The following is a 23708-nucleotide window of genomic DNA, read 5'->3' as shown; positions in this document are numbered from 1 at the left end:
GATATAAGGACTAATGATGGAGCAGTTATGCTTACCGCCATCATTCATTTCTGTCTCCTCTGTATCCTATAGCGGTTACCTACAATGAGAAGCCATGGTAGCACAGTGGTAAAGAGCTCGGCTGCTAACCAAAAGGTCGGCAGTTCAATCCCACCAGCCGCTCCTTGGAAACCCTATGGGGCAGTTCTACTGTGTCCTACAGGGTCGCTATGAGTTGGAATCGACTCGACGGCAGTGGGTATGTAACATTTATATAACAATGTGTATTTACTATATTATATATTATATTTACATAGCAATATATGTTTATTTATATAGCATATATATATATATAATACATATTTTATGTAAAATTGATAGTGCAGTAAAACCTGTGAAAGCTGGGACCTGTATAAGGCGGCAACCTGTCAGTGAAGAAAACGCAAATATTTTCCAGTGGATAGAGAGTGATAGAAAAGTGGCAAACTGCACCCTGTCAAAGGCGGAAAACTTTCGAGCCACAGAAAAACAAGGCGGTCCCGTCGAATTCCGGCTCTCACAGTTTTCCCTGTGATAAAAAATACTGTCGGAAAGCCAGTGTCGTAGCAAATGCTTGCCTGTAAGGGAGATGTCTCCCTTCTGTTAAGTAAATGGTGGCAGACATCAAACTGCTCTAAGAAAAACTAAAGCTTTTTGTTTCGAGATTGAAACAAAATATACCTACAAACTTAAGAGAAGAAAACCACTTGGATTGAATCGTGGCACCCCCGGCAGATATCACCAGACGGGGGTGGGTAAGGGCTTTGTGGTCTGATTTATACAACATGTATAATATATTTTCGACAACATACTGTCTACAGTGGCAGGATCTGACGCCAGAGAAAGTTCAAGGGCAAATTGCTTAGGGAGCTGTCTGATGTCAAGTTGCCTGAGACGTCTATTTTTTTCAGAAGTAATAGATGACTCGATGTACTATTTGTCCCCTCCCTTCCTTCCCCTGGACCCTGTATGTGTATATAGAAGCAGTTACTTCATTAGTTGTCTTAGGCGAGCACATTTCATTCATCAGAAGATCACAGTGTTATCTTGTGATCATGCTTTTAAAATATCCCTGCCACTAATGAGAAGAGTAGGGATGTTCTGAGCCAGAAACGAATGAAGAGAGGAGATTTAAGACTGAGCAGCAGGGAGGTGTGGCCACAGCTCAGTCTCCGTGCCACCCTGCTGGCCAGGACTTCGGGATAAGAAGGACCGAGAGGATGCAGATACTCAGGAACCCTCCGAACCAGCTGAGGCTCCAGCCCCGAACACTTGATCATAGATTGCATTCCTACCAGAGGACTCTGGGAATGACAAAAGAAACAAAGAGAAGATGAACTTCAGGCAAAGTCAAACCTCACTTGGGGGTCTCCTTGCCTTGGGTCATTTGTCTCGCTGTGATAGATAACTTGCCTGTCCCCATTGGTCCGTCCATCCTTATAGGGATGAGCTTCGGCCACATGGACATTTATTAAATACCACTCCACCTCTTTCTGGTCCCCACAGTACAGACCAAGGGAACTTGAACATCTGTTCATAGTCTTGCTCCTAACCCTTGCCCAACATGAACAGCAAAGCGATGGGAATAGAATAAAGAGACAAATGGATAACCTTAAGTAGCTTCTCGTCGCCCCACACTGTCCTATTTGGGTGAGTGTTCAGAGCTACTTACACATTGCAATGACCCTGACTGCTGTTAGCTCACAGGTACATGCTGATGTCCATGTTGTTAGTGGCCGCTGAGCTGGCTTCGGTTATGGTGACCCCTCACACAGCAGAAGGAAACATTGCCTGGTCCTGCACCGTCTTCATGATCATTGAGTCCACTGTGGTGATTGTGTACTGCCTTCCAACTTAGGGAGTTCATCCTCCAGCACTCTGTTGTGATGCACAGGTTTTCACTGGCTAATTTTCAGAAGTAGATCTCCAGGCCTTTCTTCCTAGTCTGTCTTAGTCTGGAAGCTCTGCTGAAACCTCTCCACCATGGGTGACCCTCCTAGTATTTAAAATACCAGTAGCATAGCTTCCAGCATCACAGCAACACACCAGCCACCACAGGATGACAACGGACAGATTTCCACAGTAGGTATTAATGCTAGCCGTGTGTTTCTGTGTTCACTGATCCCTTCTGGATGTTCTTGGTTGCAGGGCCTGAGGATCATTTTCTCAGACGCATCGCGGCTCATCTTCCGGCTCAGTTCTTCCAGTGGTGTGCGGGCCACCATCCGGCTGTACGCAGAGAGCTATGAGCGGGAACCCAGCAGCCATGACCGGGAGCCACAGGTACCGAAGTACAGCAGGCCTCCCAGCTCTGTATGTCTCGTTGCTCTGGCAATTTAGAGAGCTCCTGTGGGCCTTGCTGACACAGTGGTTAAGAGCTCAGCTGCTAACCAAAAGGTCAGCAGTTCAAATCCACCAGCTGCTCCTTAGGAACTCTATATGGCAGTTCTACTCTGTCTTATAGGGTCGCTATGAGTCGGAATTGACTTGACGGCAACGGGTTGGTTTTTGTTTTTGTGATCCTTAACGCTCTGGGAAGGCATATTGACACCTCCCTCTGAAGGACAATCTTAGGGTGAATGCTGAGCAATTTAATGTATTCATTGTAGCATATGAAACAGAATTTGCTCTCCAGCAGCTATGATGAGTTTAGATCGGCATTTCCCAAACCACTTGCCACTCTTGACTGTTTTGCGGTTTGTTAATTAGGGTGACATCAAGATATACACATATGATAAGGAAATTTCGAGTTAAACTGAATTAAGCTGGTCACACTCCTTGGAACCTTAAATATGCTCACGGACATCATGAATCTCCAGGTGTCTGGGGAACTCTGAGATGGATCATGGGCGTTTAGAGGCAGGTATAGACGCTATTCTGCGATTCCTCTCTGAGATGGTGGTGGAGTCCACCGCCAGGGCGGGTGCTGTGGTGGCCTGAATTTCAGATTAAGGGAAGACACCGACAAGGCTAGGCCTGCTTGTGTTTGGCAAAGCCCCTTCATGTTTTCCACAATAGCGCTAATTAAGAACTCGTTTTGATTGGTTGGTGGCTGCCATCGAGTCGGCCCCTGACTCATGACAATTGACCCCATTCACAACGGGGTTGGACTGTTACAATCCACTGGGTTTTCATTGGCTGATTTTCAGAAGTAGATCACCAAGCCTTTCTTCCTAATCTGTCTGGGGCTGGAAGCTCTGCTGAAACCCATTCAGCATCACAGCAACACATAAGCCTCCCCTGACAGACGGGTGGTGACTGCGCGTGAGGCGTATTGTTCAGGAATCGAACCCGGGTCTCCTGTATGGAAGGCAAGAATTCTACCCCTGAGCCACCATTAGAAGATAATAAATCGCACAACCATAAGTCTTCCTGTTCCCGTAGTTATTAAGGCTCCAGGCAACACTAATTAAGCCAGAAAGGACTCCTCATGATGTCAGGTACTTCCAGCTACACAGCTGGCTTCCCTGTCTCCTCAGACTTTACTTCAATTAGGGTTTAGAAGTAGAGTCCTTGAAGAGAAGAGTCCTTGAAATGAAAACATTGATTCCGTCTGCAGTGCTTCTCTGGGGGGAAGTAGAGAAGTGGAGGGGGCGGTGGTGGCTCAGTGCTAGAAGTCTCACCTTCTGTGCTGGAGACCTGGGTTTGATTCCCGGCCAGTACACCTCATGCGCAGCCACTGCTTATCTGTCAGTGGAGGCTTACGTGTTGCTAGGAGGCTGAACAGGTTTCAGTGGAGCTTCCAGACTGTCAGACTAGGAAGAAAGGCCTGGCAATCTATTTCCAAAAATCAGCCCATGCAAATCCTGTGGACCATGATGGCCTGATCCGTAACTGGTCACAGGGATGGCGCAGGACTGGGCAGCGTTTTATTCCATTGTGCACGGGGTTGCCACGAATCGCCGCCGACTCCACGGCCGCTGACAACGAGAGACGCAGAGACGTACTCGCCGCTTTACATGTCCGAGTTGCTGAGAATGTCCAGTTATCATATGCCGAAGCCGTGCCCTGGATGCACTAAGAAACCAGGGTGTTCTCTTCCTGGTATCTTTCTTTGAAGAGTCTCGAAGAACTTTATAAAATGGTGACACAGATCCTCACACCTGACTCAGTAACCAGAAGATCTGTCTGGAGTAACCCTGTCGCAGGAGGGGAGCTAGAGGCCTGAGGGGCTGAGAACTGGTCTCAGGGTGAGCGGGGTGTGGGGGGAAGAGGGCTTGGCCCCTTCGTTTCAGGATTGCAGGAAGGGGCCCCACTCTGCCAATGTAGCTAGTCGGTGCATGTCACCCAAGATAGTACTAAACCGTGCAAGAGCGAGAGGCTTACCCTCTCTTGCTGTATAAAATTTGCTCTGTCAGCCTCTCGTTGGGCAGGGAGATTAAGGAACGGGCCTGAAAGTCCAGAGCTCCGTGCAGGATGAGGAATGACGGCCTGGCCTCCCCAGCAAAGACTCACCCTGACTCCAGGCTATTTTTCCTCGGCATATTTTCCCCTATTTGCATAGGGCAGGCACTAATGGTATTTGCTTGTTTTTATTTACCTGCTCTATTGACTGCAGGAGACTGACGCCCTGGCCGTTGGATATGTGTGATAACGATCCTGTTAGTTATGAGTCTGTCAGTAAGCTGATCTGGAAAAGCTAACGGGTACCACTTTTTTTTTTTTAAGGCTTCCTTTAAGGCTGAAGGAAACCCTGGTGGCGTAGTGGTTAAGAACTAGGGCTGCTAACCAAAAGGTTGGCAGTTCAAATCCACCAGGCACTCCTTGGAAACCCTATGGGACAGATATGCTCTGTCCTACAGGGTCGCTATGAGTTGGAATCCACTTGACGGCAACTGGTCTGGGTTTTTTGGTTTTAAGGCTGAAAAGCTCCATTAAAAAAAAAAAAAAAAAGTTGCTGTCAAGGGGACTCCAACTCATGGTGACCACATGTGTGTCCCAGTAGAACTCTGTTCCATAGGGTTTTCAGTGGTTGATGTGTCGGACTTAGACCGCTAGGGCTTTCTTCCAGGGTGCCTTTGGGTGGGCTTGAACCACTAACCTTTTGGTGAGCAGCCAAGCATGTTAGTTAACTGTTCACACCACACAGGGACCCTGCAAACCTCCAAAGACCTGCTCTTGGAGTGTCCCGTGTATGCTTCAATTCCTGGGTGAAGAAAACATAAATAATGCATGTTTTGGTTGCCACTGCTACACATTTCCATCCCGTTAGTTTAAAGGGTTTGCTCAGTAGAATGTGGAGAATCCCTTCATTGGTTTTCTCCTCAGAGCACTGATATCACCTCCCTTCCTCATCATAAGCAAGGTGTTTCCCAGACCTGGCTGGGCCTGAGAGTCTTTAGCACATGATCTGGCTAAGTATTTTACAGATCGAAATAGACCAGTTACCAGTTGCCATCAAGCCAGTCCTGACTCATGGTGACCCCATATGTGTCAGGGTAGAACTGTGCTCCCCAAGGTTTTCAATGGCTGATTTCTTGAAAGTAGATTGCCAGGACTTTCTTCTGAGGTGCCTTGGGGTGGACTGACACCTCTGATGTTTCGGTTAGCAGCTGAGCTTGTTAACTGCATGACCCAGGGACTCCGTTGAAATAGAGCTCCTTATTAAAATACCATGCATGACTGACTCACCCATTTAAGCCCCATTTACGTCAGGATATAATTTAGAGCAAGATTTATAAGAAATCTAAACCCCTAAGGAAAGGGAGGGAGATTCTCTCAGCAGCCTGCCTGTCTCTGGGACTGCTGAGCTCTCCTTCGGCCTTTGCACGTAAGCCGTAAGCCGTTTGCACCTCCTCACAGCTTGCTTTCCAGGGTCTCCTGCTTCTGCCTTCCAGCAGCTCTGGAAGGCAAAGACTTTGGTTAGCTGTTAACAGAGATCAAAGATAAGGCATTGGCATCAAGGTGGCTCGTGTTACTATGATCCAGGCCCTGGCACAGAAGGACCTGCTTGAGTTGCTTTCTCAGCTGCAGAGAGAACCCTTCCCACCTTTCTAGCTTGTTCTAATTCGCAATGCCCCGTGGGGACGGTGGTGGTTCAGTGATAGAATTCTCACCTTCCGTGTGGGAGAGCCAGGTTCAAGTCCTGGCTAATGCACCTTAGCTGCAGCCACAACGGGTCCCTCAGCGGAGGCTTGCGTGTTGCTTCGATACTGAACAGGTGTCAGTGGAGCTTCCAGACTAAGACGGACTAGGAAGAAAGGCCTGGCAATCTACTTCCTAAAATCAGCCAGTGAAAACCCTATGGATCACCAAGGTCTGATCCACAACTGAGCATGAGGATGGGGCAGGATAGGGCAGTGTTTGGGTCCATTGGGCATGGGGTCACCATGAGTCGGGGCCCGATTTGATGGCAGCTAACGATGAAAATTCACAGCCCAGGAGACAGAGACCTCCCAGCTCCACACACACACACACACACACACTCACATACCCATTAAAGTATCTCTAGAATCTGAGGAAGACCCTCAGTGAGATGAATTGACACAGTGGCTGCAACAGTGGGCTCAAGCATAACAAGGATTGTGAGGATGGCTCAGGACCAGGCAGCATTTCGTTCCGTTGTGCTCAGGGTCGCTGTGAGTCAGAACCGACTCCATGGCACCTAACATCAACAACAGAATCTTCAGAGAATCCACTGATGATCCCATCCCAATTTCATAGGTATTTTTAAATGTGTTACTCACTCTAACTCAATACCCATCTACATCCAAGTTATTTTGCAAGAGGGCCAGAGAGAGTCGCCTTCAACTAGCTGATCACCATCTGGTGGTTTTATTTTGCACATGGCTAGTTTCTTTTCCAGACACTTTAAACACGTGTGAACAAAGCATGTTTTTGACATTTATGCTGTGGTTGCCTCGTGGGACCCTTTGGAACCCTCCTAGCGATACCACCAGCAGAGTGTGTGATATGTTCTGTACGCACGTCAGTCTCTGCCCCCACAGGTAGATTCATTTGGATGCTTTTACATAACAGTGTTTATGCCATTCGTTTTAAATTGATGGAAAATAATTTCTTATCTACATCAAAAAATAATTTTTAGAGAATTTTCGCCACGTGAGCCTAGGTGTGTCTGTGAGAGTGGGTGGCGGAGGGAGGAAGTGGGGAGGCCTTGATGAGATGGGAAGGTTCTTGCCCTGCCCTCCCTCTTGTTCCCTTGGTCAGTCAGGAAGAAAGCCTCCCAAGGCCCATGTCTGGAAGATTCCATAGTTTTAAAGGTGCAGGATTGCTTTAATTTTACTGGCAATCTGTAGGCCTTCAAGGCGCCCTCAAACCAGCTGGGAGTGATTTGGAGAGTGACGCGCCAAGAGAATTGACCTTCACAGGTAACCAGACTATTCGCCAGGCTGCTAATTTAGCCTTTTCTTTATTTACCTTCTTTTCTAGTTCCTTTGAGCCCTTGGGTGGAGTAGCTAAAGAATAATAAAAAGTCTAAAAGGAAAAGGCAGGGGAAGCCTTATCGAGAGCTGGGATAATCACAGACTGATAATCAGTTTGTGGCTAACCAGCAGTTGCCTTTGGCAATTTCACACAGAATATAACCACACCCACCCACCCCCATTCCTTGGGGGGAACCTGACTCCCCCACCTTCCTTCCTATTGAGGAATTTGTGACTGTATTTCTGATAAGCTGTACCTAGAAGACTCTAAGACTAATACCTGGGTACCAGGAGTCCCTCTGTATTAGATTCACTGGTCAAACCAAAACTGATCTGTCATTTTGCTCTGCCTGGTCTTATAATAGGAGCCCTGGTGGCTCAGTGGTTAAACACTCAGCCGCTAACCTGAAGGTCAGCTGTTCGAACCCACCAGCCACTCCATGGAAGAAAGATGTGGCAGTCTACTTCTGTAAAGATTTACAGCCTTGGAAACTCTATGGAGCACTTCTGCTCTGTCCTACAGGGTCGTTGTGATTCTGAAGTGACTCGTCAGAAGTGGGTTTGGTTGTGGGTTCTTATTATAAGGAACCTTGGTGGTGCAGTGGTTAGGTGCTCAGCTGCTGACCAAAAGGTCATCTGTTTGAACCCACCAGCCATTCCGTGGGAGAAATATGTGGCAGTCTGCTTCCGTAAAGGTTACACCTTAGGCAACCCTACTGGGCAGTTCTACTCTATCCTGTAGGGTCACTATGAGTCAGATCAACTCAATGACAACAGATTTGGTTCTTACTGTGGAATCCCTGGGTGGTGCAAATGGTAAAAACGTTCAACTGCTAACCAAAAGGTCCCACCCAGAGGTGCCTTGGAAGAAAGGCCTGGTGATCTACATCCGAAAAATCAGCCATTGAAAACCCTGTGGAGCACCGTTCCACTCTGACACACATGGGGGCGCCATGAGTCGGAGTGGACTCAACAGCGACTGGTTGGTTCTTATTTTGTCTTTATGATCCAGAAATGTCAAGTGTGAACCGTTGCCTTGTTTTAGGTAGGAGAACATAAAATCTACCAGGCAAACCAGGATACTTTCGAGAGAGAGGGGGCGTTGTCAGTAATTATGTTAGGGCTGTCCCCAGGAAACCAGGACATAGGGCCACTCGGGTACGCACCTCCTCCTGTCTTAGGAACGCACGTCTCTCTAGAGATGAGTTTCCGAGAGCACTAGCAATGCAAACCTAGCACAGCGAAACCTGCGAGAGCCGGAATTCAGCGGGACTCCCTTGTTTTCCTGGGTCTCGCAAGCTTTCCGCCTTTGACAGGGTGCGGGCTTACCACTTTTCTATTTCTCTCTACTAGTGGAAAATATTTGAGTTTTTCTTCTCTGACAGGTTTCCGCCTTATAGAGGTTCCAGCTTTTGCAGGTTTATTGGTAGTAAGGAGGGACCAGAGCCCTTGTGGCGCAGTGGGTAAGAGCTCGGCCGCTAACCAAAAGGTCGGCAGTTCGAATCCACCAGCCACTTCTTGGAAACCCTATGGGGCAGTTCTCTGTCCTAGAGGGTCGCTATGAGTCGGAATGGACTCGACAGCAGTGGGTTTGGTTTGGTTTGGTTTGGTTTCTATAGGAAGGAGCATGTCAGGAGTGAAGCTAGATCAGTGGTTTTCGGCCCTGGCTGCACATTAGAATCAACTGGGAAACTTAAAAGATGGAGGTCCCCACTCGGGCCAGTTAAATTCGAACCTCTGGGTAAGGGGCCTGGGTGGGGCATTGTCACCAACCTCGCCAAGCGGCTCTGTGTGCAGCCCGGTCTGAGTCGCTGAGTTAGATGAGAACACCTGGAACATTGGTGTGCACACGAGTCACCTGCGGGGCTTGTTGCGTGCAGACGGTGAAGCGGGCCGGAGGAAGCCAGCGATCCTGCATTTCTCCAAGCTCCCAGGGGTGCTGTGTTGCTGGTCCCAGGGGGACCACACCTCTGACAGCAAAGAGCTGGATGGACTGTGAAGCTCAGTCAGCAGAGCCCTGGATCCTTTCCGACTGTGGAATGGACAACCTGGTTTGAGTGCCCTCCCAAACATAAGCCTCTCTCCTCTGGACTCGGGACCCCAGTTGCCTGTCGGACCCCTCCACTAGGATGTCTTATGTTGGTGCCGTTCTTAGCTGCCTTTGAATCGGCCCTAACCCACGGCAACCCCACACACAATGGGACGAAACCGCCCGGTCCTGCTTCATCCACATCACTGACTGCAGATCGGACCATCATGATCCGTAGGGTTTTTATTGACTGGGTTTTGGAAGTAGATCACCAGGCTTTTCTTCCGAGTCTGTCTTAGCCTGGGAGCTCTGCTGAAACCTGTTCAGCATCATAGCAACACGCAAGCCTCCACTGACAGACGGGTGGTGGCTCCACATGAGGTGCCTTGGCCGGGAGTCGAACCTGAATCTCCTGCATGGAAGGCAAGAATTCTGCCCCTGGAGCACTATCGCTTCTGGAAGATAAAAATAGTACAGAAGTCCCCAGGTTACCCATGTGTGACTTACGGACAAGTAGTACTTGCCCTTTAACGTTATATAAATTTGCCCTCGCTCTGAAACGTGGAACCAACCCCTACTCGCAGCACGTCATAGTCACTCTCACCTGCTACAGGGGCAGCTTTTAAATCAATCAAAAGGCTCCAAGCGTTTTCTTGCCCTAAACCAAACCCGTTGCTGTCGAGTCAGTTCCAACTCATAGTGACCCTATAGGACAGAGTAGAACTGCCCCATAGGGTTTCCAAGGAGCAGCTGGTGGATTCAAACTGCCAACCTTTTGGTTACCAGCCGTAGCTCTTAACCACCGGGCCACCAGGGCTCCTTTCTTGTGCTAAAGTAAGGTGACATAAGAACCGTATGCACCTGTTCTGACTTACCTACCAATTCTTAAAGTCACACTTAGGAATGGTTCTCGTTCTTAAACCAGGGACTGCTTGTAGTTGAAACAGGGCTTCAGGTGTACTGAATCAGAATCTACAGTTTCACAAGATCCCCAGGCAATTCTCATGTGTAATACATTCAGAGAACCGCTGCTCCACTAGTGGCTCTCAGAATTGGTCCCTAACCAGGGGCATTTTAGCATCGCCTGGGAACTTGTTAGGAATGCAAATTCTCCGCAGGGGTTTGAACCAGAATGAACTGGTTTGAAGCCCTAGGTTGAAATGCTATATGTGATTTGGAAGGAGTTGGAAACAGAATTGAAATCAGAAATGATGCATAAATGGGCATTCCCTTAGGGACGACAAGAATAAAATTCCTCTCTCTTTGTAAGACTGTAAGGAGCCCTGGGGGCACAGTGGTTAAATGCTAGGCTGGTAACCAAAAAGTTGGCGGTTCAAACCCACCAGCTGCTCCACAGGAGAAAGATATGGCAGTCTGCTTCTGTAAAGGTTTACAGCCTTGGAAACCCTATGTAGGGTCGCTGTAAGTCAGAATCAACTTGATGCCACTGGGTTTGGTTTTTGGGGGGTTTATCTAAGACTGTACTAGAACATGGCAGTCCTTGGGTGGTACAAATTGTTAAGCATTCAACGACTAACTTAAAGGTTAGCGGTTTGAACCCACCCAGGGAAGACAGGCCTGGCAATCTGTTTCCATATAGATTACAGCCAAGAAAACCCTATGGAGCAGTTCTACTCTGCACACATGGGGTCGCTGTGAGTTGGAATTGACTTGACGGCAATTAAAAACGAAAGCAGCAATAGAAGATTTCGGACTCGCACTAGACAGAGGTCTATCAAAAGCATGGTGTTGGTATTTCAACAAAAACCCTACACAAGAGTATATAAACAGCCGTATTTGCAAGGGAAGACATGAGGAGATGCTGCGTTTTGCTTTTTCTCCTCAGAGTTTAGTCTGTGTTATGTCCGTAGATGCTGCGATGTGGAACTATCGGGGAGGGGGAGTGACATGGAGAGAGCTGAGTCGTTACAGGGCTGGGCTGTGTAAACCCTATGGGCCAAGCTAAGGGAGCTGGCTCCGTCTGCTTGGAAGAGAGGCGTGACCTGGTGTCTTCGGGAATATAAAGACTAATACGATGCAGAGAAAGATGGCCAGCTGTTCTCTATAACTAGGGAATATGTAATTGGAGGAAATAAACTCAAGCTGAGCTAGAAGGGATTCAGATGGACCGTTAGAACCATTTCTCAACTCTGGCGGTTCCTGCCCACTTAGGAAGGCGGCTTTGCTTTCCAGAAGTCTCTGTGACTAAAGAGATCAAATAAAAAATTAAATATAGGCAAGGGTGGAGAGAAACGAGCAAGGTAATGTCTGAAAGTAGTCTTCGGTTTTAAAAATTTTGGTTCTGTAATTATTAAAAAGGAAAGAACAGAAGAAAGAAAGAAAAAGTGAGAGACAGAAAGAAAAAGAGAGAAAGGAAGGGATAAAGAAAGAAAGGAAGAGAGAGATAAAGAGAGAGACAGGAGAGACAAAGAGAAAGGAGCAAGCAGTTGTGGGGAGATGGGTTAGGTTTCCCCCTAGTGGTGTAGGAAGGAATTTAGTACAGCTGTGTTTTGACAAAGGAGCTCTGGTTTAGCAGTGTTTAAAGTGCTCGGCTGCTAACAGAAAGGTTGGTGGTCCAAATCCACCAGCCGCTCCACGGGAGGACGTGGCAGTCTGCTTCCATAAAGACTACAGCCTTGGAAACCCTATGGGGCAGTTCTGCTCTGTCCTGTAGGGTCTCTATGTTTGACAAATAGAGTCACTGGAGCAGAATTAAAACAGGGAAAGAAGCAGAGATGCATAATGTTTCTGTATTTCTGCTCCTTTACATGAATGATCTGATGGAAAAGCAGGTGGCACACAGTTCTTTTTCTCGCTTAGATATTGGAATCTAGACTGACACTCTGGCATTAGGCTGGATGGGTCTCCCTGCAGCTGAGGCAGGGGCTGATTACCCAGTGAGCCAGGTTTGATGTGGTGAAACCCATGTGAAATTGCTCGCTATAGATTAGTAAGCAAGCACAAGTGAGCCTGTGCTTACCTTGCTCGCTGGGTAATCTGTCCCTGTCAGGGATCGTAAATTTGAAAAGAGACTTCGATTCTGTAGGAAGGTGCTGTGGGGTTGGGAGACAGACAGATGCCAGCCATACCCAGAAGCAGAATCTTTAATGTGGTGAAAAAATGTGAAATTGTTCACTACAAATCCTCTGGTAAGCCGAGTGCGCACCGTGCTTACCCTGCCTATTGGATAATCCACCCCCGAGCTGAGGGCACTTCATGGGATGAGCTGGGAGTTTGGCAGATGTTTCCAAGGGGCTAGTGCCTATTATAGAGTCCCTGGGTGGCGCAACAGTTAAGTACTTGACTACTAGCCAAAAAGTTTGCAGTTCATACCCACCCAGGAGGCACCTCAGAAGACAGAAGACAGGCCTGGTGATCTGCTTCTGAAAGGTCACAGCCTTGAACAGCCGATGGAGCAGCTCTACTCTGTACACATGGGGTCGCCATGAGTCGGAGTCGACTTGGTGGCAGCTAACAACAGTGCTTATCACAGACCAATGCTGTCTGGAGTTCTGATGACAATCGGCCCTTCGTTCGGCCTCCACTGGGATCAGAATGCCCTTCAAGGTACTGCGTGTGTGATGGCTCTGAGCTGGGACCCACACCGTAGGACGTGTAGGAACATGCGTGTCGCAGTGACAGTTGACTGCGATTGCATACCACTCACGTGCATCTCAAATCCCCGTTTGGCAGTATGTCCAACAAATAGGTGCATCGAGCTGACTCTGACTCACAGTGACCCCATGTGTGTCAGAGTAGAACTGTGCTCCACAGGGTTTTCAACAATTGATTTTTTGGAGGTAGAGCATCAGGCCTTTCTTCCGAGGCACCTTCCGAGGCATCAGCAGCTAAGCACATGAATCACTTGCACCACCCAGGGACCCCAGTATAGACAAAAGAGATCCTTATTCCAAAGCTTGTAAACTGGCTTTACCAACTAATCCCAACAGGTCTGGTGGCCTTGAGAAGCAGAACACTGACTGAACAGCTAAATGTTGTGCTTTGAATCCTGGCTTTGGGTCAAGTTTGGATTAATGTCTAACCAAAAACCAACCCCCTGCCATTGAGTCAACTCCAACTCACAGTAACCCTATGGGACAGAGTAGAACTGCCCTATAGGGTTTCCAAGGCTAGAATCTTTATGGCAGCTGACTGTACGTCTTTCTCCTGTGGAGCAGCTGGTGGGTTCAACTCCCAACCTTTCAGTTAGCAGCGGAGCACTTAACCACTGCACCACCAGGGTCTTCTGAAATAGTAAATATCAATCTTACCAAAACATTTTTTATATTGGTGCCTCTGTCAGCATCCAAAGCTCCTGCTCGGCCTGTGGTGGCTAACTCGGCGCTGTTTACGCCCACAAATCCCTGGGTCTCACTGGACCTTGTTCACTCTGCCTGCAAAGTGAGCATGAATGGATCTGCAGTGCCACTGTGGTCACGCTAGGACAGAGGGTCAGCCGTCAGAGCTCCTCTTGCCAGATGAATGGGTTTGAAAAGCTGTGCCTAGCACAGTCCAGCTTTCCCGGCATCCTCTCGGTGACTGCCGGATGCACAGCACGACCCAGTTTCCGTGCCTTTCAGTAGGAAGCTACCCAGGGCCCTTTGAACCAGTGCCCTTCTTTCGTGGAGAGTAAATCATTCACCTTGCTTGTAAGTCAGAGTGCATCTTGGCAAAGCAATCCTGACAGTAATCCTGGAGACCGGTGGTAACCTTCAGAAGAAATTTCTGGACTTGTATGTGCAATCAACAAGCATCTGAGGGAGGCATCATGGGCCCCCCCACCAGTGTCAGACCTCACCGCATGGGGATGCGGGATCTGGGAGGGAGATGGCTGTTTCAGCAATCCGGCTGCTCGGGAAGATTTTAGTTCCAGGCCCTCATCCCAGAGCGAGAAGCCCATTCGCAGTGCAGGTGAGGGGCTTCCATCCATTGTTTTTCCTCCCAGGGATGCTGGCAGGAATGACAAGCTCCAGGAGAGTCAGTGTCCAAAGGTTAGGCCTTCAGGGAGGAAGGAAAGATTTATGAATCTCTTGTTTTAGGTTTTTATGTTTATTTTATTTCTGAGGGATTTTGGTGGTAGAAACAGTCCTTTTTGTCCTTTTGCAACTGACTGATTTTGCTCAGCGTGTTCTCAAGGTTCGTCCGTGTAGCGGCGTGCATCAGGATGGCGTTTCTCTTTGTAGCTCAGTAACACGGATGGCCTAGGTTTGAGCCCTAGTTCACCGTTTTCTAGTTTCTCTAAGGTACAGTTGGTTAAACGCTTGACACACTAGCCAAAGGGTTAGCGCTTTGAACCCACTCACAGGTGCCTCAGAAGACAGGCCTGGCGATCTGCTTCTGAAGGTCACGGCCTTGAAAAACCCTATGGAGCAGTTCTACTCTGCACACATGGGGCCACCGTGAGTTGAAGTCAACTCAACAGCAGCAACAACAACAAAGCTTCCAGTACCTTCTCAGTAAAATGGGAATAAAAACGGTTGTTATTTCGTAGTGTAGCTGCGATGCTTAAATGAGATAATTCATGTAAAGTGTTTTGCACAATGGCTGGCACATAAATAAGGGGACAAGAAGCATTAGTTGTCATTAATACGATCGGTGTCCCCGCTGTGTTTTATTAATGAGCGTAGGCCAGTTTCCTGATCACAGGAGGCTCAAAGAGTCACAGAATAATTAGCAACTTGTTCCATAATGGAATTAACCTGTCTCGTCTGTTCTGCTCCTATTAATTTCTCTGCGAACCAGCTGCGTGTTCCAAGAGAACTGACATCTTCTAAGGAGGTAGGTCTTATAATAGGGCTGCCAGGACCCTACGAGCCCTGTTGGTACAGTGGTTAAAGCATTCGGCTGCTACTCGAAAGGTCGGCAGTTCGAACCCACCAGCCTCTTCACAGGAGAAAGATGTGGTGGCCTGCTTTTGTAAAGATTACAGCCTCGGAAACCATAGGGGACAGTTCTGCTCTGTCCTTCTGGGGTCGCTTTGAGTTGGAATGGACTCGACAGCACACAACAACGACAGCCAGGACCCTGTGATTTGGCGTTTTAGACATACCAGACTGTGTTGGAAGGTGCAAAACAAAGCTGAGCTGTCTCTCCATCCTCCCATCCTTCCTCCATTCTTCCATCCCTTGGAGTTGACATGCTGCCCTCCTGGCTTAGAGCCGGAAGCAATGAGTTGGGCTGTCTGCTCAATGATGGTGTTCTAACCAACATATTATGTCATTTGTTGGTTATTCCCAGCTCATTTACCAGAACGAAAGGGTCTAAAGACGAGAGTGAATGTGAGATGAAGGATGGATTCATCGAAGAAAGGATTTCTCGAGTCTCCCTGTGCTTGTTGCCTTCAAAGTGTTAAACCAGGGCTTTGAGCCAGTTCGTTCTGGTTTTAACCCCTGCTGAGAGTTTGCATTTCCAACAAGTTCCCAGGCGACGCTAATACTGCTGGTTAGGGACCAGTTCTGAGAACCACTAGGAGAGCAGTGGTTCTCACAGTTTATTATACGTAAGGATCACCTGGAGATCCTGTTAAAATGTAGATTCTAATTCAGTATACCTGGGGTGGAAATGCAAATTCTCAGCAGGGGTTTGAACCATAATGAACCGGTTCGAAGCCCTGTGTTAAATACAAAAATTGGCAGCTCAGCAAACTTTTCCTACGAAGGGCCAGATGGTAAATAGCTGAGGCCTCGTGAGCCACACGTCTGTCTTGCAACTTCCCAACTGTCACTGTAGCGCAGAAGCAGCCGCAGGCAGTACGAAAAGGAAAGAGGGTGTCGCAGTCCAATAAGACTTTGTTTATGGACACTGAAATTTGAATGTCATGTAATTTTCACGTCACAAAATATCCGTCTTCTAATTTTTTGTTGGCCACGTGAAAATGACCTTTGGGATCCTTCTCTCCACCCCTGCTTAGCAGGGTTCACTTCCCCTCTACATCACACGATCCGTCTAGTGCCAAACTATTAGAATGCATTGATGGGGTGACTGGCCCCTCCCTGCTAAGGAACCCCAGTGGCACAATGGTTAAGTGCTCAGCTGCTAACCAAAAGGTTGGCGGTTTGAGTCCACCCTCTGCCCCATGGGAGAAAGATGTGGCAATCTGCTTCCATAAAGATTACAGCCTTGGAAACCCTATGGGGCAGTTCTACTCTGTCCTATAGGGTTGCTATGAGTTGGAATCGACTCAACAATGGGTTTGTGGTCCCTGCTATTCCCTTCTCCTTCTGGAAAATTCCAAAAAGTGCAGAAAATAACCCAGACAAATGTCTCAGGCCCCTTGAAGGACTGCTCCGGCTTCTCAATAGAAGAAAAAGAGAAAGAAGAAAATCAGTCTCACTTTGCGTCTCCATAGAAACCTCCCGCAGTATCCACTCAGCAGCATTAGGCTGTTCTTTCTTCACGAAATTACACTAGCTGAGCCGAGAGGTTCAAAATAACCCGTGAGTCAAGTTAAAAAAAAAAAAAATTCTAATTTGGTTTTACCAGGACACGAAGCTTTGCTAAAATTGTGGGTAGACAGTCTAGCACACCTTCAACTCCTGGGAAAAGGTCAATGGTTTAAAATACTTCGTGGTTATGTGACAACTGAGTCTTAAAGGCAAAGGCCACAAAAGAACAAGTTCTTTTGTCCAAAGTGGAAGAAACTCTTGGTGGCTGTGCTCATGAAATGTCTAGTCACCACTCATAAATTCCACCAAGAGTCTTCATATTGCAGGGAAGACTCTTCATTCAAGGGGCCCATTTCCATCTGCTTAGTGCCTGTTGTGAAAAGGTCCCTGGGGGGCGCAGACAGGTTAACACTTGACTTTTAACCTAAAGATTGGTGGTTTGACCATCCCCAGATGCACTGCGGAAGAAAGGCCTGGCAATCTGCTTCTGTAGACATTATAGCCAAGAAAACCCTATGGAGCTGTTCTACTCTGTAATCGACTGAATGGCAATGGGGAATGCCCGTAGCTAATGACTGGAGTCCTTGGGTGGCGCAAATGGTTAACATGCTAGGCTGCTAACCAAAAGGTTGGCGGTTCAAGTCCACCCAGAGGTGCCTCAGAAGAAAGGCCTGGCAATCTAATAAAAAAAAAACAGCCATTGAAAACTCTATGGAGCACGGTTCTACTCTGACACACATGGGGTTGCCGTGAGTTGGAATGGGCATGATGGCGAGTGGTTTGGTTAATAAGCACCCTGCTAAGCTGCCTCCTCTCTGAGGACTAAGATGGCCTCGCAGCAGACGCTTCTCTTTCTTCCCATGAATGGTGCAGTCCTTGTGAACTGCTTCAGACACCCCGACACCCTGAGGCATGTGTTCCAAATGCTGTGAGGGCCCTGCCTTCTGTTTCCAGAATTGTCTTGTCCAGCTGCATTCCTCCTGGAAGGATCAAGGGGGCCCCAGCACGCTCCAACAAAAAGGCAGGCGGGCTTTCCTGGGGCGGAGAGGGTCTCTGACCCATGTGACATGGAGCGTCTGATTTGAGGATCAGAATGCCGAGAACGCTCTGATATTCTTCATCTCTTTTTATCTTACCTTCCATCAGAAAAGATAGCATGAGCTTCATTTTATGGGCGACGAAGCTGAAGCCAGAAGGGTTGTTGTCTGCCTGCCCGAGGTCAGGTGGGGTGAGAATGAGGGTCCATCCATTCCAGCCTCCTGTGCCAGCAGGCCCAGGCTCCTGCTCCCAGAACGACAGGAATAACTGTTCATTAGCGTGTATCATGTGCTCACCTGCAGAGGGGCCAGGTACAGGCTCCATGTGTACGTGTGTTAGATCTAATTCTCACCACCATCCAACGCAACAGGTACTAGTGCTAACTACCCGTGTTCTACAAATGAGAAAACGTTGCTCTTGAGAATTAAATTCTCGCCTTCCATGCAGGCGACCCAGATTCAATTCCTGGCCAGCACACCTCAGGCACAGCCACCACCCGCCTGTCAGTGGAGGTTTGTGTGTTGCTGTGATGCTGAACAGGTTTCAGCGGAGCTTCCAGACTAAGATGGACTAGGAAGAAAGGCCTGGAAACCTAGTGGTGACCCTACAACCCACAGCAGTCTGATCTGCAACCAGTCATTCATGGGGGTGGCACAGGACCGGGCAGTGTTGCGTACCATTGTGCGTGGGGTTACCATGTGTTGAGGGCCGACTCGGCAGCAGCTAACAGCAACAGCCACGTGGGATAGCGAGACACAGCCCAGCTTCGCAGCTAAGTTCCCAGCAATGGCTGTGTTCAGCGTTTCCCTCGGCCACTTACTAGCTGTATAGCTTTTATCAAGTTATGTGATGACTCTGAACCTCAGTTTCCCCGTCTGTGAATGAGGATAACCGCACCTGCCTCACAGGCTGTTGTCGAACGAGCCCGATACATGCGTCTGGAATCGTTCTTGGCACATAGTGGGCACTCGGTGACTGTCTGTTAACTGTTAAAAATTAACTACTGGTGAAGTCACTTCCGAGGTTCCCCATTCAGCCGGGGATTGGACAGCCCCATAAAACAAAGTGGGACTAATGAGGCACAGCAGTCCGGGGACAAGGACTAGAAGGCAGAAGGGGGCAGGAAAGCTGGCGATAGGGAACCCAAGGTTGAGTAAGGACAGTGTTGACATGTAGTGGGGTTATTAACCATTGTCATAGGGCAACATGTGTACTAAAGTTTAATGAGAAACTTTGTTCTGTAAACCTTCATCTAAAGTGAGAATAGCAGCACAACTGGAAGAACGTAATCGATGTCACTGAACTGTGCATGTAGAAATTTTTGTAATGGTATATCTTTGGCTATGTATATTTTCACCAAAAAAAAAAAAAAAAAAGATCAAGAAGGGAGAGGGTTGACATGTCATGGTGTTGTTAACCAATGTCATAAAACAATATGCGTACTGACTGATTAATGAGAAACTATTTGTTCCGTAAACCTTCACCTAAAGTACAATAAAAGGAAAAAAAATTAACTGCTAAAAATTGCTAAGGAAGAATTCCAGCTCCAGCGCCCAAGGCACAAGCCACTGATGAGGAGAAGAGGAAGCATCCCATCCTTCCAAGACCTCTGCAAGCTGGCACATCAATTCTCTGTCTTGCCGTGGAGTCCGTTCTATTGCCTGTGACCTAGGCCCAGCTGGGGAGCGCAAAATCTTCTGGCTTCCAAGGCTGCTTAGGCAAGAGCCGGATGTATCTGATGGTCATATGTGCACACCATGTATTTGCCAGGGCGAGGCCTCCTGGCGGCCTTCAGTGACAGAGCCATGGAGGTGGGCTGGGTACGCCTCTGGGGCCACGCTGTCTTGACATCTGCCTGTCTGCTATCAGCTGTGTGGCCTGCCCACGGAGGTGGTTGTCAGCTGTGGAAGGCATGGATGGAGAGGGCCTCCTGCCATGTGATCACAGGCAGACAATCCCTTCTCCTGTGCTCGTTAGCACCAGCACGCAAGGACAGCTCTGAAGTGTGGCTTAGTGGCAGTGGAAGGGCAGACAGGGCATGGCCTTGAGATTTGGGTTCTAATTACTAGTCCACAGGGAAGAAAGCCAGCCAAACACATTCCGTGTCTGAGAGTTGCTTCGATGCTTATAAAGTAGGCAGTGAAATTGTCATGCTTTAAAATTGAGTGGGAACATGTAATAATAATACTATACTATAATACTACATGTAATAATAATACTATACTGTAATACTATAATAATACATGAAATAATAATACTATTGTCGTTGTTTTTAGCTGCTGTTGAGTCAGCCCCAACTCATGGCAACCCCATGCACGACAGAACAGAATGCTGCCCAGTCCTGTGCCATCCCCACGATTGGTTGCGGATTAGACCACTGTGATCCATAGGGTTTTCATTGGCTGATTTTTGGAAGAAGAATGACAGGCCTCTCTTCCTAGTCTGTCTTACTCTGGAAGCTCTGCTGTAACCTGTTCAGCGTCATAGCAGTGTGCAAGCCTCCACCGACAGACAGGTGGTGGCCGTGCATGAGGTACATTGGCTGGGAATCGAACATGGGTCTCCTGCATGGAGGGCAAGAATTCTACCACTGAGCCACCGCTGACCCCCTTGTGTAATACTAGCAAACATGCATACAGCTTCCCTGTGTGCCGGGCGCTGTTCTGAGTACTTGGTATTCTCTAGCTCATTCAGCCCTCACAAGGGCTCTGCCTTTGGTGTTAGGAAAATCCAGGCTGCGGGAGGTAGGTCTCTTAACTGCGGTTGCACAGCTCACAAGGGCTAGAGCAGGCTTGATCCCAGTCAGCTTGGCTTCAGAGCTCACGCTTTTGGTTTTTTTTTTACAGTTTATTTTATTTTTTGTCACTGTTGAGAACATATACAGCAGAACATACACCAATTCAACCATTTCTCCCTGTACAATTCAGTGACGTTGATTACATTCTTGAGTTGTGCGACTATTCTCACCCTCCTTTTCTGAGCTGTTCCTCCCCCATTAACATAAACTCACTGCCAGGGCTTTGAACCCGTTCACTCCGGTTTGAACCCCTGCTGAGAATTTGCATTTCCACCCCAGATATACTGAATCAGAATCTACAGTTTAACAAAATCCCCAGGTGATTCTTATGTATAATGAATTTTGAGAACCACTGCTCTACTAGTGGTTCTCAGAATTGGTCCGTAACCAGCAGCATTAGCATCACCTGGAACTTGTTAGAAATGCAAATTCTCAGTAGGGGTTCAAACCAGAGTGAACTGGTTCACTCACTGTCTCCTAAGGTTCCTATCTAATCTTTCAAGTTGCTGTTGTCACTCTGATCCCATATGGGTAGTTCTTAAAAGAGCACAATGCTCAAGGCTTTGTTCAGAGTCTGTGCTTTTAACCACTCTTCTAGACTGCTACTTCTAGAATAAGGAGCCCTGGCTGTACAGCAGTTAAGTGCTTGGCTGCTAACTGAAAGGCTGATGGCTCAAAGCCACCTGGCTGCTCCACGAGAGACTTGCTCCTGTAAAGATTACAGCCTAGAAAACCCTATGGTGCACTTCTACTCTTTCATATGGAGTTGCTGTGAATCCAAAATTGATTTGACAGCATCCAGCAACAACACTTGTAGAGTAAGTTGCATACCACCTTGAAGAAGTATGCACCAGGATCCTTAGGGAGCTTGTTAGAGCTACACATCCCCTGCCTGGCCCCCAGACTCACGAAAACAGCACCTCTGGGCCTGGAGCCCACAGCACTACCTCAGGTGATTCTTGTCTGCCTTCAGGTAGCAATTGGCTGATGAATCTTCCAGAGACTTCCTTTCTAGTTAGAGCAGGGAGTTGTTGATGCTTGTAATTAGTCTCTAAGGAGGAAGGAGGGACAATGGAGTTCAGTGGTAGAATTCTTCTCTCCGTGTGAGAAACCCGGGTTTGATTCCCGGCCAATGCACCTTAAGCAGAGCCGCCACCCATCTGGCAGTGGAGGCTTGCCGGTTACTAGGATGCTGAACAGGTTTCAGCAGAGCTTCCAGACTAAGATGGACTAGGAAGAAAGGCCTGGTGATCTACTTTTGAAAATCAGCCAATGAAAACCCTATGGATCACAGTGGTCCGACCTGCAGCCAGTCATGGGGATGGCACAGGATGGAGCTGTGTTTTGTTCTGTCCTGCATGAGGTCACCATGAGTTGGGGCCAACCCAACAGTAGCCAACAACCACAAAGGAGCAACGCTTCCCGGGCTCATAGGCTGAAAGCTGAGCAAAATCACATTGTTGTTCCAGTCTTCCCATTGCCTTCGAGTCGATTCCGACTCATAGCAACGCTATAGGACTGAGTAGAACTGCCCCGTAGGGTTTCCAAGGAGTGGCTGGTGGATTTGAACTGCTGACCTCTTGGTTAGCAGTTGTAGCTCTTAACCACCATGACTACCAGGGCTCCATTCCAATCATAGGAACCCAATTAAAAAAAAAAATGCCAATGAGGACCGATAGCCTGGAGCTTTGTTTGGGACTGGTTTGGGAGCCGAGGGAGAAGAGGAGGCAGATGGTTAGGAGGAGGATCCTCTGAGTGACGCAGACCGGAGACACAGCCTCCTTCGGTTTTCCGTAACCTCTGGTTTCAACCTTGTGGTGCTATTTCTGCTGACAATTTCGTAAGCGGGGTGTGGGCAGGGTGGCTTTATTTTCCCCCTAAACTAGCAAGTGTATTACACATGAAGGAAACGTTTGAAGTCTGTGGTGGATATACCCAAAGCAGAGATATGGGATGACCCAATAGGGACCTTGTCAGGGGAGGGACAGAGATGGTCTGATCTGAACCCATTAGTAATTCCCCATCCATCGGCCGTGGTTTAGGGGGCTGGAGGGGTGTCTTAGTTATCTAGTGCTGCTATAAAAGAAATACCACAGATGGGTGGCTTTAGCGAACAGAAATTTATTTTCTCACAGTTTAGGAGGCTAGAAGTCCGAATTTAGGGCACTGGTTCCAGGAGAAGGCTGTCTCTGTCCGCTCAGAGTCCTTGTCTGGATTCTGAGAATCTTTGTCTCCCCTTCTCCAGCGTTCTTTTCCAGAAGTTCTTTGGAGATCTAGAGGTGGCAGCTGTCTTTCCTCCATTTGTGCTTGCTTGCTCTGTGTCTAATCTGCTCTTTGATGTATATCTCAGAAGTGGTTATGTTTAAGATACACCCTACACTATTATGCTCTCATTAACATAACAAAGAAAGCCCTATTCCAAAAGGGATTACATCCACAGATATAAACCCAAAACCAAACCTGTCGAAGGTTGTCGGTTGTCGGGACGGCGGAGACAGTAACCAAACATAACTCTTACAGAGAAGTGGGGTCAGGAGGGTCACTCAGAGGAGTCGACCCCGGCTTCAGTCCCAGGAGTTTATTTATAGTCAATACAGCAAGCAGTGAAACAAATAACAGAACAATGGGCTTTGGGTGCGGGCAAGGGAGAAGGAATTCAGGTAAACAAGCCAATCAGTAAAGGGACAATAGGTTTGGGAAAACAAGTCGTGACAAGTCTCAACATGTTGGGCACAAATCTCAACATGCTGTGCAGCATAGAGGCCTGTGGGGGCTGCAGTTGTCAATAGTGCAGCCATGTTTAAATGGCATATATCCCCACACAAACCCATTGCCATCCAGTCAATACTGACTTGTAGCGACCCCACGTGACAGAGTGGAACTGCCCCCATAAGGTTTCCAAGGCTGTAATCTTTATGGAAGTAGACTGCCACATCTTTCTCCTGTGGAACGGCTGGCAGGTTCAAACCACCAACCTTTTGGTTAGCAGCCAAGTGCTTTAACCACTGTACCACCAAGGCTCCTTAACCGCAGGTATACAAAAAAAAAAAAAAAAACCC

The 23708-nt window shown here is 48.0% G+C and overlaps 1 protein-coding gene across 1 annotated transcript in view; it reads left to right on the top strand.

Annotated features, from left to right (window-relative positions):
• PGM5 (phosphoglucomutase 5) overlaps nucleotides 1–23708 on the top strand; it is a 247358-nt gene that overhangs the window by 214303 nt on the left and 9347 nt on the right. Inside the window, exon 10 of the mRNA XM_023742658.1 lies at nucleotides 2167–2301. Within this exon, the coding sequence (XP_023598426.1) occupies nucleotides 2167–2301 (135 nt within the window). The remainder of the gene's footprint in view (nucleotides 1–2166; nucleotides 2302–23708) is intronic.

The sequence above is a fragment of the Trichechus manatus genome, unplaced genomic scaffold (genome assembly GCF_000243295.1).
Source record: "Trichechus manatus latirostris isolate Lorelei unplaced genomic scaffold, TriManLat1.0 scaffold00214, whole genome shotgun sequence".
Taxonomy (NCBI): Eukaryota; Metazoa; Chordata; class Mammalia; order Sirenia; family Trichechidae; genus Trichechus; species Trichechus manatus.
Note: the sequence above shows the minus strand (reverse complement) of the source record. Positions and strands in the feature narration are given on the sequence as shown.